The sequence below is a fragment of the Pseudophryne corroboree genome, chromosome 11, assembly GCF_028390025.1.
Source record: "Pseudophryne corroboree isolate aPseCor3 chromosome 11, aPseCor3.hap2, whole genome shotgun sequence".
Lineage (NCBI taxonomy): Eukaryota > Metazoa > Chordata > Amphibia > Anura > Myobatrachidae > Pseudophryne > Pseudophryne corroboree.
The window spans coordinates 4,132,189-4,149,992 of NC_086454.1; the positions used below are offsets into that span (position 1 = coordinate 4,132,189).

The 17,804-nt window shown below is 44.7% G+C and overlaps 1 protein-coding gene across 1 annotated transcript in view; it reads right to left on the minus strand.

Annotated features, from left to right (window-relative positions):
• Positions 1–684: 684 nt before the first annotated feature.
• Positions 685–17,804, minus strand: part of TP53I11 (tumor protein p53 inducible protein 11) — a 47,612-nt gene continuing 30,492 nt past the window's right edge. The window contains exons 3-5 of the mRNA XM_063946088.1: positions 3,071–3,129; positions 1,241–1,289; positions 685–720 (exon numbers count right to left, since the gene is read on the minus strand). Of these exons, the coding sequence (XP_063802158.1) occupies positions 685–720; positions 1,241–1,289; positions 3,071–3,129 (144 nt within the window). The remainder of the gene's footprint in view (positions 721–1,240; positions 1,290–3,070; positions 3,130–17,804) is intronic.

The following is a 17,804-nucleotide window of genomic DNA, read 5'->3' on the forward strand; positions in this document are numbered from 1 at the left end:
AGGCAAGTGGTCATAACTGGTTCATATAATCACAACTCAATGGCGTTTACTTCAGTGCACCACGTTGTAGTGTTTCCTACAGACCACGTAGTAGGGAGAAGACGAGGTACCAAAGAAGCCAGGCCATGAACGCCCCATCCCAATGGCTCAAACGCTGTCTCTGTACTTGATCCAAAGTGCTGTAAATTTACTATGGATGAGTTACTACAGTAAGAGCTGGAACAATTATCATTCTCTTTACAGCCAGGTAGTATGGAACATTATACGGATATTTTGTGGGAGGGGTGGGGAGATTTATGGATTGCTATAGAAACATCTAACAATGAAAGTATTATGGTCGGTAGATGGAAGGTTCTACTTTTCTTATGACTGACGCATTTAACATTTAAGCTTCAATAGTTTTTTTTTCTAAATGATTCACAGTCCCCAAAGCAAAGACTCAGCTTGATAGCAAAATCCTTCTCCATACAATGCAAGGAGAGATAAAGCAGCAGAGCCAGTCTCCCCCTCTCCGCTGCCCAAAATGCTCTACATATCATACTTCAGAAATCCTGCTGACCCTGAGGGGTGTGCGGGAACCAGGAGGGGGCAACCAGAGCTCTGAAGCTCGGCTCCCACTCCAATCTCAGCATACACAAAGAAAAAAACAACAAAAACATAAAATTTCCCGAGATGAAAGCCGCTTTAGAAATACAGAAACATATCCAGAACAATAAGCAGCTGGGGAGAAAAATATGTCAAGAGAATAAAAAAAAAAAAAAGTTGACCGCAGACTATAAGAGACGCTAGCAGCGCAAGACTGCCAAGAAGACAGACTCCAGGACTGCACTCGAAATTCTCTCATCAACAAGAGCTTTAGAAGAGGAGCTTCTGGGCACGTGCGAGGTCACTGCTCCCGTGGGATGCGCAAAATGAGGCTAAACGTGGTTCTGTCGTGAATGCAGAACCGGACAGACCGATGCATTTTATATATAAGATCCCATACATTTTCCTGGTGTTCTTTTCATTAAGAGAGTAGCACCTTAATGAAAGGAGAGCGGTTCAGCAGTCAGTTCAGTAGTGTAAGGTGAATTTGCGCTGGCCCTGACGCACAAAAGAACATGTACTTACACAGGGTTCCTGCATTTAACCAACAAATTCTTACGTAAGTGATAATCTCAACGAGCTGATATTACTACGAGACTATACTGCAATTAATAGAGCGACCAGGATTACATTCATTTGCATCAACGCAACTTACCATGACGGCGATTCCTGTGAAGATCACAGCGGAGAGAAACTGCCACACTCTAAAGACAAAAGATACTTTATGTCACACAACTGAATCCTGCCATGGAAGGATTACCCCTTATAGCCGCTAATATAAAGCTCCAATCGGGCTGTGTTGATTATAAAGAGGTATATTTCATGTACAATATAACTTGTGGCCACTGGGTGGCACTACATTAATATACATACATATGCAGCAGCCTCTTTATTAGGTACTATTGTATATCTGCTCATAAATGCAAATATCTAATCAGCCAGGCGTGTATGTGGCTGCAGCTCAATGCCTGAAAGCATGCAGACCAGGCCAAGAGGTTCAGTTGTTGTCAGATCAGATAACAGAATGGGGAAGAACATGATGTAAGGGACTTTGACCGTGGAACGATTGTTGGTGCCAATGTGCAGTGGTCAGTGTCTCTTGAGCTTACAGAGACTAGAGACGCAACATCCAGTCATCAGCGGTTCTGCTGTCAGTACCGGAACCATGCTATCTCATGCTGGTTCCTTGTACATGACAATGAGTTCCGGTTACTCCAATGGCCCCCGCAATCCCCATTTCTCAGCACTATAGAGCAGCTTTGGGATGTGGGGAACAGGGGATGCAGCACCTTACAGAATCTACCTGGAGGAAAAAGGGCGTCCGTATCCATTACTAGACAGGTGTACCCAATACAGTGGCCACTGAGAGTGCCTCTACATGGCCCCCGTGACCCTTTCTCAGTGTATTTTACTTGGCGGAATAGACCATGGTGCTATGTACACACATACATTACATATTAGCCCTGGGAACAGTGTAGTGCAGATAACAGAATGATTACCTGCAGAGCCAGTCACCCATAGGGTAGGAATACACCAAGCAGAACGTAGCAATAACCACTGGCTGTATTGTATATTAGCCACCAGGGGTCTGAGCTATACAATGATCATAGGAATTAAAGGTCTGCACTGTATACTTGTGTCTAGGATGGGGTCTGCATTATATATTAGCCACGCTACTGTCTGTAGTCACTACTAGTCACTATAGGGGTTTCTACATTGCAGGGTACAAATCTGAATTGGGGCCTCCATTGTTTACTAGGCACCAGAATGGACGTCCGCATTATATAGACAGCAGGTGGGGGATGGGAGAGGAGCTCTTTAAAATACTTGCCACTAAATTCTGTATTGTATACTGGCAGCCAGGAGTGGGGGGAGATGCACCAAGCCTTGGAGAGAGATAACATGGAGAAGTTGCCCAAAGCAGGCATCAATAGATGGAGCGGGATACACACCTAGATTTATCTGTCCAGTCTGTCTGGTGGGAACAAATGACAAGCGACCACCAGACAAACGCAAACGCTGGAAAACAGACAAAAATGCATGTTCCGAGAAATTTGTTAACTCAAAACAGATTTAACCAATGACCACTGTATTTCCCAGCATTTGGGAGCAAAATGGTCGCTTGTCATTCGTTCCTATACATTACCAGACTGGCATTCCGCTAAATCTTTTGGCGTGTACCCAGCTGTCAATTATTTAGCACAGCCTATGAAATGACAGTTATACAGCGACTGGGCGCTTTGGCATCTTCTCCACGGCTTGATACATCTCCCCTTGGGAGATATCTGTATATCAGTCACCACATTCAGGCTCTGCATTGCCCTCATAATGGGATATGCTGTGTAGACAAGCCAACAGTTGTAGCTGGTCTCCGCTCTGCCTGTGTCGGCACCAGTTATCAGGAATACAGTCAGGTCGGCATGCAGAGCTGAGTAACCTCCACGTTCCCTTCTACACAGCCAACACGGACAGTCCGACAACTCACCTTAGTCCCAGAGGCTCCCTGACTGCAAATTTGATTTCGTTCCCTAGGACTTGACTGATCTGAAGAGAAGAGGCACAGAGTTATACCAGCCACTGCACAATATAACACAACCACAGAGAACGAGAAGAGGCACAGAGTTATACCAGCCACTGCACAATATAACACAACCACAGAGAACGAGAAGAGGCACAGAGTTATACCAGCCACTGCACAATATAACACAACCACAGAGAACGAGAAGAGGCACAGAGTTATTCCAGCCACTGCACAATATAACACAACCACAGAGAACGAGAAGAGGCACAGAGTTATACCAGCCACTGCACAATATAACACAACCACAGAGAACGAGAAGAGGCACAGAGTTATACCAGCCACTGCACAATATAACACAACCACAGAGAACGAGAAGAGGCACAGAGTTATACCAGCCACTGCACAATATAACAACCACAGAGAACGAGAAGAGGCACAGAGTTATACCAGCCACTGCACAACATAACCACAGAGAACGAGAAGAGGCACAGAGTTATACCAGCCACTGCACAATATAACACAACCACAGAGAACGAGAAGAGGCACAGAGTTATACCAGCCACTGCACAATATAACCACAGAGAACGAGAAGAGGCACAGAGTTATACCAGCCACTGCACAATATAACCACAGAGAACGAGAAGAGGCACAGAGTTATACCAGCCACTGCACAATATAACACAACCACAGAGAACGAGAAGAGGCACAGAGTTATACCAGCCACTGCACAATATAACCACAGAGAACGAGAAGAGGCACAGAGTTATACCAGCCACTGCACAATATAACACAACCACAGAGAACGAGAAGAGGCACAGAGTTATACCAGCCACTGCACAATATAACCACAGAGAACGAGAAGAGGCACAGAGTTATACCAGCCACTGCACAATATAACCACAGAGAACGAGAAGAGGCACAGAGTTATACCAGCCACTGCACAATATAACACAACCACAGAGAACGAGAAGAGGCACAGAGTTATACCAGCCACTGCACAATATAACACAACCACAGAGAACGAGAAGAGGCACAGAGTTATACTAGCCACTGCACAATATAATGTCAAAGTCAGAAAAATATCTCTATGCACACTGCCATATTTGCACCTCATACAGGTCTGCGCTGCGCATGCGTGCGCTCTCCCGTGCGTGCGCATACTCGCTGTTGCGGGCACCCGCGGGCGCGCGGTATGTGCATTTACGGTAGAGTTCATGTGTTCGTAGCGTGCGACTCAATCGTTACATATTTTCACTATATAATGTATTTTGTAGATCATGGTCCCTTTGATAGAATCTGAAAGTTTGGTTAATGTAGAATGTTCATGGACAGAGAAATCCCTCTTTGTTTGATACGAAGGGTCAGACAGGAGTAATACAGTGGTGTTTAGTATCCATCGGAAGAGTATTTAATTAGCAATATTCCGGTGTTGGTTTGAAGCGGATTAATCGCTCGTGCGAATAGTTATGGACATAAGAAGTTTATGTCCATTTACTATTATTTGCACTTACTTATCCATGCGGCGGGAAACCTAGTTTCCCACCCACCTGAGCAGTTGGAAATCGTCACAGCCCACCTGTATGAATCAACCTATGACCTTTTGTTATAATGCGAGGAGGAATTCCTGTGTCCAATGAACAATGAGATTGTAGGGACCATTGAATTGTATTGTGTGTGGGGCATAAATAGACAAGCCGATCACATCCAGCTCTCACTCTTCAACGGTTCTCATTGCTGAAAATCGGGAGCTGGATGTCCAGAGGCGCATGCGATCGTTTCCTTTGTGCGTAAGTTTTCTCCGCAATCATATTGTCTTTCTTGTTGTTGTGGGCCATATTTCTCTCTCTCTCTCTTCTCCTCTTTCTCTCGTATCCTCTTAAACGTAATAGTATTGTATTGTATTTCCTGTGTAGTTATCTGGTTAGGTAGTCTATGTTATATTGTAGTGTATGACTTGTATTGTATTAATTCTTTTTGCAAGTAATAACATTCATATTAGGCGTTGGACCCTGAGCACGGTATCTGTGTATTTCTTATAGTGTTAAGTATTCTCAGAGCGTCGGTGATGCTCAAACAGCTTTTAAGTTAATAAGGTTACACTGTGTTGCATCTACACCCTATCTCTACACTAAGGTTTTACAGCATATTACATTGTTTATGGTTTAGATATAAAGGTTTAACATTGTGAGCGTCTGCGCCGCTGGTGATCTCCTCGTGGTCCCGAGCGGCCGCTACGCTATAGCGAATCATTACGTTAGTCGGCAGCCAATAGCGTGCCTGCCTGTGATCTCTTGGCCGTGAGCGAACGTGACGCTTGAGCGTCTCGACCACGGCTAAGCGATTGTTACGCAACGAGCGTACCCTTACGGTACTCCATACGTAAATAGCGTACAGTGTTCTTAGACCTCATAAAGGGTTTTATATAAGATAAATATTTAACTTAATCAATTGGCGGCTCGTCCTGTCCTTCACATATCTCTGCTAGGTAATTTCAGCAGACATTATCCATCAGCAAAGGGCGGGAGATCATATTCTTCGCAGTGCTGACGGGATAAGCGTCTGCTTCGCTTAGTAAAGGGTGCTGAAGGAATCCGGAACCGGAGGTAAGAACAACACACTAGTGTCTTTTTAAAACTGTTTATTTCTGTCTTGCGTACACACGCACATATCTGCATTTCTTTTTCATTCGTGTATTTTCATATATCACTCTCCTGTTTGCCATTTTATAATTGATAAAACGTGCTAAGAGAGATTTGTCGCTATTTCATAGTTAAAGTGTAAAAGTAATGCGTTAAGGGATAAAGTGTAAAGCACACACAGCTCTACCTAAAGGTAAAAGGAGAGATTGGTGTGTTGCGCGGTAGACGATCAAGGATCATCTACATTGATAAACGTGTTAGTTGTGTTGCGGTGGACATTGGTTTTGTGTACACGTGTCTCTAACAAAGGGCTGAGACTCGCGTACGCAAAGGCCGACGCACGCAGCGTAAATTACGCAACGGAGCGTCTGGGTACGCCCACGTAACTCAAGTCACACGATAGTGTTGATTTTTAAATAACGCAACAGGCGATAAGTAGCGCAACAGGCGATAAGTAACGCAACAGGCGATAAGTAGCGCAACAGGCGATAAGTAACGCAACAGGCGATAAATAGCGCAACAAGCGATAAATAGCGCATCAGGCGATAAGTAGCGCAAATCTATTTTAAATCCGAAATTTAAATTAACAGATCCTTCTCCAAATTTACAACACATCTGGTCTAAAGAAAAATTTCTGCGCAGAAATAGAAATAGAAACAAAAGTGTGTATGTGGTGAGTGAGTGTTTGTTTTTACAATTTTGGGGATTGAACCACAGAAATCATCGAGTTCTCGTGAAGGTACATACGTGTAAGTGACATACATGGTGGCTAGGGAGGCATCTCTGGTTAAACATAGAATTTGAGCATTAGAGTGTAGCAGACCAGGAGGTCATACTGTAACAGACCAGGAGGTCAGACCAGGAGGTCGCATAACAGACCAGGAGGTCCAGGTACAGCAGACAAGGAAGTCCGCTATAGAGACAAGGCACAACACCAAGAAGGGTTGGTGCGACACCCATATAGGACAATAAAGCTCAGGCTGAAGGAATTCGCAGCTGCTGAATGTCGATTCCACTGGTCGCTCCGTACATAAGATTAGTTGCTTATGTACTGAACGATTGTACCGCACGTAATTGTGTGCATTAGTTAGTAACCTGACCAGTACCATTTGTGTACAAACCCGGTCATAAACGCTATTTGTACATTCTAACGTGATTTGTGTAATTTTTTATTTTAACCAAAAAGGGAAGTTCTCTGGTCACTCAGGAATTATCCGACAACCCCACCTTTACTGGAAAGGGTCAATGCTCTGCGGATCACACCCACATGTTCCAGTAAACTCAGGTTAATAGGGGCCCTGGGTCGAGTACGCCAGCACTATATCAGTGTGTGGGCATATTGGTCGGCGTGGGCGAGTGAGTGAGGTGCTCGGTAAACTTCACCGTCAGCCTATCTTTGAATATTTTGGTTTTTATGGGGGCCAGTTGTTCAGGAAGGGGGCGATCAACCTCGGTTCGGGTTGATTCTATAAACCGACCAATCGGGTCGGCAAGGTACGTAATGTGTGAAAAATACGGAAGGCACACAGAAATTTTATGTGATGAATGGGAGAAAATGACTGTACATGACGGGGAGAAATTCCCAAGAGTAGGTAGCTTCAGCCCAGAAGTGTTAATGAATTTAAGGAGAAGGATATGTCTTATTAAATCAGCAAAGAGACGAATCAAACATTATGATTATTTGCAGCTATGGCAACAGGAGGGTGAAATACAGAGAGGATTGGCTCAGGCGGCGGGATCTGGCCCTATCAGGAAACTGATAGCCACGGCCCCGCCGCCACCATACATATCAGGAGAGAAATTGGTTGCGGAGAATGACGCATCAGGGGGTAACAAACAGGCACTTAGCAACTGTATAAATGTTAAGGATAATGTTAATAAGTTAACCAATGCAAGTATTAACCCGTGCAAGTTGTACCCTGTTTTGAACTTTCCCCAGGAGTGTGATCAAGAGGACGAATCGGCAACAATATCGGCGCTCTCTCTAGCAGCCACCATATCAGAAACAACAGTAGGCACGGCCCAACCCATAAGATTAGTAACAAAGCCCCCTAGCGGAGGGACAGGTGAGGTCGTATCAACGGGTAAGTACGGCACCATACACTATGCTGAGACTATTTCACCACAGGCTGTAGAACCTACACAGAATGATGTTGTTAGAATTAATCCTGTTAAGGTAATAGTAGTGCCAAATGGGAAAACGGACACTTCAGGAGTCACTCCTGTTAGGAACATTGCCATGTACAGCCCGTTTTCCCGAATGGAATTAAGGACCATAGTGTCTGAATTCCCTTACCCCAGAAAAGACTTAGTTGCTAGCCAAAAATACATCAGAGACCTAGGAAACACTTTAGAGCCCAATAACAAAGATTGGCAGGTATTGCTGAGGGCATGTTTACCCTCCAATGTCGACGCAGCTCAATTTTTAGCTGACTGTGGACTGGATCAGGATGTACCTCTTACAGATGTGTACAACAAAGATAACGTAAAAAGAATAAATTTACAGTTAAAGGAGTATTTCCCAGCTGTAGCCAAATGGAATAGAATTTTTTCCATTAAACAAAAAGAGTCAGAAACAGCTGCTGATTATTTTCACCGGGCATTATTAGAAATGGCAAAATACACTGGCATAGAGGACATTAGGACCAATGCAAACCATCAAGAAGTAGCAGTATCTGTGCTAATGGATGGTTTAAAAGAGGCATTAAAGACCAGGGTACAGACCACACAACCATGTTGGCGAGGTCTGTCGGTGGCTACTTTGAGAGAGGCTGCTATTGATCACGACCGGAATATCACCAGACACAGCGAGTCGCAAGGTGATAAGTTAATGTCAGTAAGTATACAGGCCCTGACCACAAAACAGCCTGTGTTTATATCACCAAACCCTGTGGGTAAGTCAAAGGTGGTAACATGTTATTTTTGTCATAAACAGGGACACATAGCACGAGACTGTAGAGCGAAAAATTCGCAAAGATCATACCAACCCCCTAGACAACGACACGACACACGACATTGGGAGCAAGGTCCGCAGAGACGGAGTTATGAGCCACATACAGGGGAAACAAAAAGATACCCCCCGAACAGAGACTGGCAAGCCACTGGTAGTTCCCATTTAACCCCTTCACAAGTAGTTGCTGCCAGCGGGATTCAGGGAGGTCACCATACCCAATAGGGGTGCGGCCATACCTGTAATCTCCAGCCAGTAAAATTGATTGCAAATCTTGGAAGTGAACCCGAAATTGCAATCAATGTAGCTGGTAAATCATTAAACTTTCTTGTAGATACAGGGGCGGCCAAATCAGTGATAAATTCGACAGTGGGCATGAGAACCACTGGTAAGACAATTCCAGCCATAGGAGTAACAGGAGTAGTCCAGCACTACCCTGTTAGCAAACCAGCCGAGATTACAGTAGGGCCTTTACATACCAAGCATTCCTTTTTGCTGGCTGCATCGGCACCGACTAATCTCCTGGGAAGAGACTTATTGTGCAAAATGGGGTGCGTCATTTATTGTACTCCTGAAGGTGTATTCTTGGACATACCTGAGAATCACGCTCAGGAAGTGCGAGACATGTTAGACTCCCCGTCAAAATTAATGTCACATACCATTATGACAAATAGGACTCCATCCCAAGTAGAGGAAATGACATCCCAGATACCAGAGTCACTTTGGACTAAAGATGGACAGGACACTGGATTAATGGCAAACGTAGCTCCGGTAGTTGTACAAGTAAAAGATGGTAGGATAGCTCCAAAAATCCCACAGTACCCTCTGAAGCCAGAGGTGGAGTTAGGAGTGTATCCCGTAATAGAGCGCTTGCTACAACAGGGCATTCTGGTAAGAACGTCCAGCACTGCCAATAGTCCCATCTTCCCTGTGAAAAAGAGTGGGGGGGAGGGGTTACCGGCTAGTGCAGGATCTAAGGGGGATTAACAAAATAGTTGAGAGTCAGTTCCCCGTAGTGCCAAATCCAGCTGTCACCCTTATGCAAATCCCTCCCACTGCGAAATTTTTCACTGTTATTGACCTCTGCTCCGCCTTCTTTTCGGTACCTCTGCACCCTGACAGCCAATATTTGTTTGCATTCACATACAGAGGAGTCCAATACACATGGACTCGATTACCACAAGGTTTCATAGACAGTCCAAGTATATTTTCCCAGGCCTTGCATGATTGTTTACAGTCTTTCCAACCAGAGAGTGGATCAGTATTAATACAGTACGTGGATGATTTACTACTGTGTTCTGATTCATTGGAAGCATCCCTGAAGGATACGAAACAGCTCCTGTTTCATCTTTCAGACACAGGACACAAGGTTTCCAAAGACAAGTTGCAATTATGCCAAACTAAGGTAAAATATTTGGGACACTGTCTAACACAAGGACTGAGACACCTGACCGCTGATAGAATTCAAGCAATTAGAGACATGACTCTGCCACAAACCCAGCAACAGATCAGAACATTTTTAGGAATGTGTGGGTATTGCCGTAACTGGATCCCAGGGTTTTCCATTCTAGCGTTACCTTTGCAGGAGATGGTCTCCTCAAACAAACCTGATCGGATTTCGCATACAGACGAGTCCGAGATGGCATTTGAGAGACTTAAACAGTGCCTAACGCAGGCACCAGCATTAGGTATGCCAGACTATGGGAAACCCTTTGAGCTGTATGGAACAGAAAGTGCTGGTTGCGCGGCAGGCGTCTTAACCCAAAAGCACGGTGATGCCAGCAGGCCAGTAGCATACTACAGCGCTCAGATAGATACGGTAGCGCGATCCCTCCCCACATGCTTGCGAAGCGTTGCTGCGATAGCATTGCTAGTAACGAAAAGCGAAGATGTAGTGCTAGGTCACAACCTCACAATTCATACACCACATGCAGTGTCAGCCTTGCTAAATTCTGCCCAAACCAGGCACGTCTCATCAGCGCGGTTTACAAGATGGGAATTGGCACTAATGGCCCCCGTAAACATCACCATAAGGAGATGCAGTGCATTAAATCCTGCAACATATCTCCCAGGTGTGCCTGGACAGGCACAAAGGGTGGAGGATGAGAATGGTGGGGAAGGAGAATTTAACACAAAGGAGGACACACATGATTGTATGGAATATTTGACCCAAAATTTTACCGCAAGGCCTGACATCAGTGACAACCCACTGGAAGATGTAGATCTAACTTTCTACACGGACGGTAGTTGTCACAGACAGTCAGACTCGGGAGACTTGTGTACTGGATACGCAGTCGTAGATGACCAAGGCACCATAGAAGCGGAACCGCTAGGCCCACCTCACTCAGCCCAGGTTGCTGAACTGGTCGCCCTAACCAGAGCATGTGAATTGGCTAAGGGCAAATCAGCCAATATCTACACCGACTCTAGATACGCATTCGGGGTAGTCCATGATTTCGGAGCCCTATGGCGCCTCAGAAATTTCATGACGGCAGCTGGTACACCGATAGCGCATGCAGCTCACATCAAAAGGCTTCTAACAGCGATACAGGAACCCGACAGAGTGGCTGTTATCAAGTGTAAAGCACACACATATAGCCAGGACCCAGTATCACTTGGTAACAGCCGAGCAGATGAAGCTGCTAAGTTAGCAGCTGGTACCCCCAGACAGACAGACACCACGCAACTGATGGTATTTAATACCATCAACACACAGAAGTTGTGTGAAATGCAAAATTTGTGTTCCACACAGGAAAAGGCAGTCTGGAAGGCAAAGGGATATGGCCAGGAGTCCTCAGGACTCTGGACGGATGGACAAGGTAAACCGGTGGCCCCCAGAGCATATCTTCCATGTTTAGCTGAGGCAGCACACGGGCTGACTCATCTGGGCAAGGAGGGAATGTGCAAGTTGGTAAGAGCATATTGGTGCGCCCCAGGATTTTCATCTCATGCAAGTAAGAGAGCAATGTCATGCCTTACCTGTTTGAGAAAGAACATCGGAAAGGCAATACCAACAGAACCATCCCATATCCCACCTGCAGGCGGCCCTTTCCAGGTAATACAGATTGACTTTATTCAATTACCCCCTTGTCGAAATTTGAAATATGTACTTGTTTGTATAGATGTGTTCTCAAATTGGGTCGAAGCATTTCCTGCGGCCACAAATACCGCTATGTTTACTGCTAAGAAAATTGTGCAGGAATTTGTATGTAGATATGGTATCCCTAGAATAATTGAAAGTGACAGGGGTCCCAAGCTCCTTATACTCACACCCATTACGAGCACGTAGTTAAACGGCACCTGATAGAAAGAACAGAGCATCCGGCCTCTGACATGATCCATGAATCCACCGGGATTCAGGTTCTAATCGCGTTAGATTTCACTTGCACCGCCAGAGGAGTGCTGAATTATAAATACATATCTGCGCTCGCAAATTTGTTAGACAATATCACAGAAATGTATGATGACACCTTTAGGTATACTGGAAGAGAGCTTCAAGCTTATAAAACAGAACTGGTTCAGCATAGAATGGTTCTCAATTATCTCACGGCAGTAACAGGTGGATATTGTGTCACACTGGCAACGCAGTACGGCGTGAAGTGTTGCACATATATTACAAATAGTACCGAGGACCCGGTCGAGGTCATAGACCAAAAGATGGACGATATTCTCCAATTGAAGTGGGAATTTCGCAGGAGACACAATCTCACCCTTGCTGCTGTGAGTAATGAGCTGACTGGTTGGGTGTCATGGTTGAACCCGCAAAATTGGTTCTCCGGTTTAGGAGAATGGGCTCAAGGAGTCATAATGGATGTTGGGAAGTTTCTTCTATGTATCTTAGGTGTTATCATAACGATTGGCTTGATATTTAGATGCGGTCAGGCTTTAACGAAGTGTAAACGAAGTACCAGGGTGATGAGTTTAAGGAGTGAGGAAATTGTAATTCCAATGGATTTGATTTATGACCCAAATGTAGAAACAATGATGTGATGAAAATGCGATTTCTACGGTCCGTTTCTTTCACCTGTTTTTCCGTTTTCTCCAAGGTAAAAAGACCCACTTGGACGAGGAATTTGATGATCCTGTATACAGACAACTGATGGATTAAAGAAGAAGTTTTGACAACCTTATACACAGATATTTGATGAACTTTGCCATAGACCCCCAGTTTCCCTAGAAATTTAAAAATTACGCTAGCCCAACACTTTTGTAAGTCTATGGACATGGACAAAGCTTTTTGCCCACACGCCTTTTGGCAAAAGCACAAAGAAGACTGCATTCAACAGACACCGAACAAGACTTCAACCGACAAATGTTCATTTACCTGACATAGAATACCACTGCATTTACCGTAATTATGTCTTTTCTTCATCTCTACAACCTTCAGGTAATTACACACATAGTATAGGGAATACAGGCACAGATATCAGCAATCACATATTCCCCCATTCATGTATCATCAACTAAAATGTGCTCCCCATTTTGTTACAACCAAAATCCGAAAAGAGCTCGGTAAAGTTTGACAGCCCATCCACAGACCCGTACCACGGGATAAGAAGGAATTCAAATGTATACTTCGCAATACCTCGAAGCTTGATTTAAAACACGTACGGCACGATGATACATGACCCCCAAGCACGGATTCATACACACATGCTTCTGCTATCTCACTAGGTCATACCCTTTTCCTACCTTCTCCTCTCCTCCCCTACCCAACCATGTAAATGTATTAACCCCTTACATATATTTTTCTCTTTTTGAAATGTTTTAGGAAGTGGCAGTTATTGTTGACTGCCAAAGGGTGGACTGTCAAAGTCAGAAAAATATCACTATGCACACTGCCATATTTGCACCTCATACAGGTCTGCGCTGCGCATGCGTGCGCTCTCCCGTGCGTGCGCATACTCGCTGTTGCGGGCACCCGCGGGCGCGCGGTATGTGCATTTACGGTAGAGTTCATGTGTTCGTAGCGTGCGACTCAATCGTTACATATTTTCACCATATAATGTATTTTATAGATTATGGTCCCTTTGATAGAATCTGAAAGTTTGGTTAATGTAGAATGTTCATGGACAGAGAAATCCCCCTTTGTTTGATACGAAGGGTCAGACAGGAGTAATACAGTGGTTTTTAGTATCCATCAGAAGAGTATTTAATTAGCAATATTCCGGTGTTGGTTTGAAGCGGATTAATCGCTCGTGCGAATAGTTATGGACATAAGAAGTTTATGTCCATTTACTATTATTTGCACTTACTTATCCATGCGGCGGGAAACCTAGTTTCCCACCCACCTGAGCAGTTGGAAATCGCCACAGCCCACCTGTATGAATCAACCTATGACCTTTTGTTATAATGCGAGGAGGAATTCCTGTGTCCAGTGAACAATGAGATTGTAGGGACCATTGAATTGTATTGTGTGTGGGGCATAAATAGACAAGCCGATCACATCCAGCTCACTCTTCAACGGTTATCATTGCTGAAAATCGGGAGCTGGATGTCCAGAGGCGCATGCGATCGTTTCCTTTGTGCGTAAGTTTTCTCCGCAATCATATTGTATTTCTTGTTGTTGTGGGCCATATTTCTCTCTCTCTCTCTTCTCCTCTTTCTCTCGTATCCTCTTAAACGTAATAGTATTGCATTGTATTTCCTGTGTAGTTATCTGGTTAGGTAGTCTATGTTATATTGTAGTGTATGACTTGTATTGTATTAATTCTTTTTGCAAGTAATAACATTCATATTAGGCGTTGGACCCTGAGCACGGTATCTGTGTATTTCTTATAGTGTTAAGTATTCTCAGAGCGTCGGTGACGCTCAAACAGCTTTTAAGTTAATAAGGTTACACTGTGTTGCATCTACACCCTATCTCTACACTAAGGTTTTACAGCATATTACATTGTTTATGGTTTAGATATAAAGGTTTAACATTGTGAGCGTCTGCACCGCTGGTGATCTCCTCGTGGTCCCGAGCGGCCGCTACGCTGATAGCGAATCATTACGTTAGTCGGCAGCCAATAGCGTGCCTGCCTGTGATCTCTTGGCCGTGAGCGAACGTGACGCTTGAGCGTCTCGACCACGGCTAAGCGATTGTTACGCAACGAGCGTACCCTTACGGTACTCCATACGTCAATAGCGTACAGTGTTCTTAGACCTCATAAAGGGTTTTATATAAGATAAATATTTAGCTTTATCAATAACATAACCACAGAGAACGAGAAGAGGCACAGAGTTATACCAGCCACTGCACAATATAACACAACCACAGAGAAAGAGGCACAGAGTTATACCAGCCACTGCACAATATAACACAACCACAGAGAACGAGAAGAGGCACAGAGTTATACCAGCCACTGCACAATATAACACAACCACAGAGAACGAGAAGAGGCACAGAGTTATACCAGCCACTGCACAACATAACACAACCACAGAGAACGAGAAGAGGCACAGAGTTATACCAGCCACTGCACAATATAACACAACCACAGAGAACGAGAAGAGGCACAGAGTTATACCAGCCACTGCACAATATAACACAACCACAGAGAACGAGAAGAGGCACAGAGTTATACCAGCCACTGCACAACATAACACAACCACAGAGAACGAGAAGAGGCACAGAGTTATACCAGCCACTGCACAACATAACACAACCACAGAGAACGAGAAGAGGCACAGAGTTATACCAGCCACTGCACAATATAACACAACCACAGAGAACGAGAAGAGGCACAGAGTTATACCAGCCACTGCACAATATAACACAACCACAGAGAACGAGAAGAGGCACAGAGTTATACCAGCCACTGCACAACATAACACAACCACAGAGAACGAGAAGAGGCACAGAGTTATACCAGCCACTGCACAATATAACACAACCACAGAGAACGAGAAGAGGCACAGAGTTATACCAGCCACTGCACAACATAACACAACCACAGAGAACGAGAAGAGGCACAGAGTTATACCAGCCACTGCACAACATAACACAACCACAGAGAACGAGAAGAGGCACAGAGTTATACCAGCCACTGCACAATATAACACAACCACAGAGAACGAGAAGAGGCACAGAGTTATACCAGCCACTGCACAATATAACACAACCACAGAGAAAGAGGCACAGTTATACCAGCCACTGCACAATATAACACAACCACAGAGAAAGAGGCACAGAGTTATACCAGCCACTGCACAATATAACACAACCACAGAGAACGAGAAGAGGCAGAGTTATACCAGCCACTGCACAATATAACACAACCACAGAGAACGAGAAGAGGCACAGAGTTATACCAGCCACTGCACAATATAACCACAGAGAACGAGAAGAGGCACAGAGTTATACCAGCCACTGCACAATATAACACAACCACAGAGAACGAGAAGAGGCACAGAGTTATACCAGCCACTGCACAATATAACACAACCACAGAGAACGAGAAGAGGCACAGAGTTATACCAGCCACTGCACAATATAACCACAGAGAACGAGAAGAGGCACAGAGTTATATCAGCCACTGCACAATATAACACAACCACAGAGAACGAGAAGAGGCACAGAGTTATACCAGCCACTGCACAATATAACACAACCACAGAGAACGAGAAGAGGCACAGAGTTATACCACCCACTGCACAATATAACACAACCACAGAGAAAGAGGCACAGAGTTATACCAGCCACTGCACAATATAACACAACCACAGAGAACGAGAAGAGGCACAGAGTTATACCAGCCACTGCACAATATAACACAACCACAGAGAACGAGAAGAGGCACAGAGTTATACCAGCCACTGCACAATATAACACAACCACAGAGAAAGAGGCACAGTTATACCAGCCACTGCACAATATAACACAACCACAGAGAAAGAGGCACAGAGTTATACCAGCCACTGCACAATATAACACAACCACAGAGAACGAGAAGAGGCAGAGTTATACCAGCCACTGCACAATATAACACAACCACAGAGAACGAGAAGAGGCACAGAGTTATACCAGCCACTGCACAATATAACCACAGAGAACGAGAAGAGGCACAGAGTTATACCAGCCACTGCACAATATAACACAACCACAGAGAACGAGAAGAGGCACAGAGTTATACCAGCCACTGCACAATATAACACAACCACAGAGAACGAGAAGAGGCACAGAGTTATACCAGCCACTGCACAATATAACCACAGAGAACGAGAAGAGGCACAGAGTTATATCAGCCACTGCACAATATAACACAACCACAGAGAACGAGAAGAGGCACAGAGTTATACCAGCCACTGCACAATATAACACAACCACAGAGAACGAGAAGAGGCACACAGTTATACCACCCACTGCACAATATAACACAACCACAGAGAAAGAGGCACAGAGTTATACCAGCCACTGCACAATATAACACAACCACAGAGAACGAGAAGAGGCACAGAGTTATACCACCCACTGCACAATATAACACAACCACAGAGAACGAGAAGAGGCACAGAGTTATACCAGCCACTGCACAATATAACACAACCACAGAGAAAGAGGCACAGAGTTATACCAGCCACTGCACAATATAACACAACCACAGAGAACGAGAAGAGGCACAGAGTTATACCAGCCACTGCACAATATAACACAACCACAGAGAACGAGGCACAGAGTTATACCAGCCACTGCACAATGTAACACAACCACAGAGAACGAGAAGAGGCACAGAGTTATACCAGCCACTGCACAATATAACACAACCACAGAGAACGAGAAGAGGCACAGAGTTATACCAGCCACTGCACAATATAACACAACCACAGAGAAAGAGGCACAGAGTTATACCAGCCACTGCACAATGTAACACAACCACAGAGAACGAGACATCGGGCCCTAGCCTAGGAACCACGTGTAATGGAATCCATTATCGCTCCATCATTGTTTGGGTACTTTCATTTGAAGCTACTTTAACCACTCTCCCGACAAGAGCCCCATTAAGATTTTAAACAAGACCTTGTAAACCCTTCACTGGCTCGGGCCGGCGGCGGTGAAGGAAGCGCCCATACCATTACCATGCAATAAAGCTTTATTTTAGAGCCAGCAGTAAATGAATACTTAATG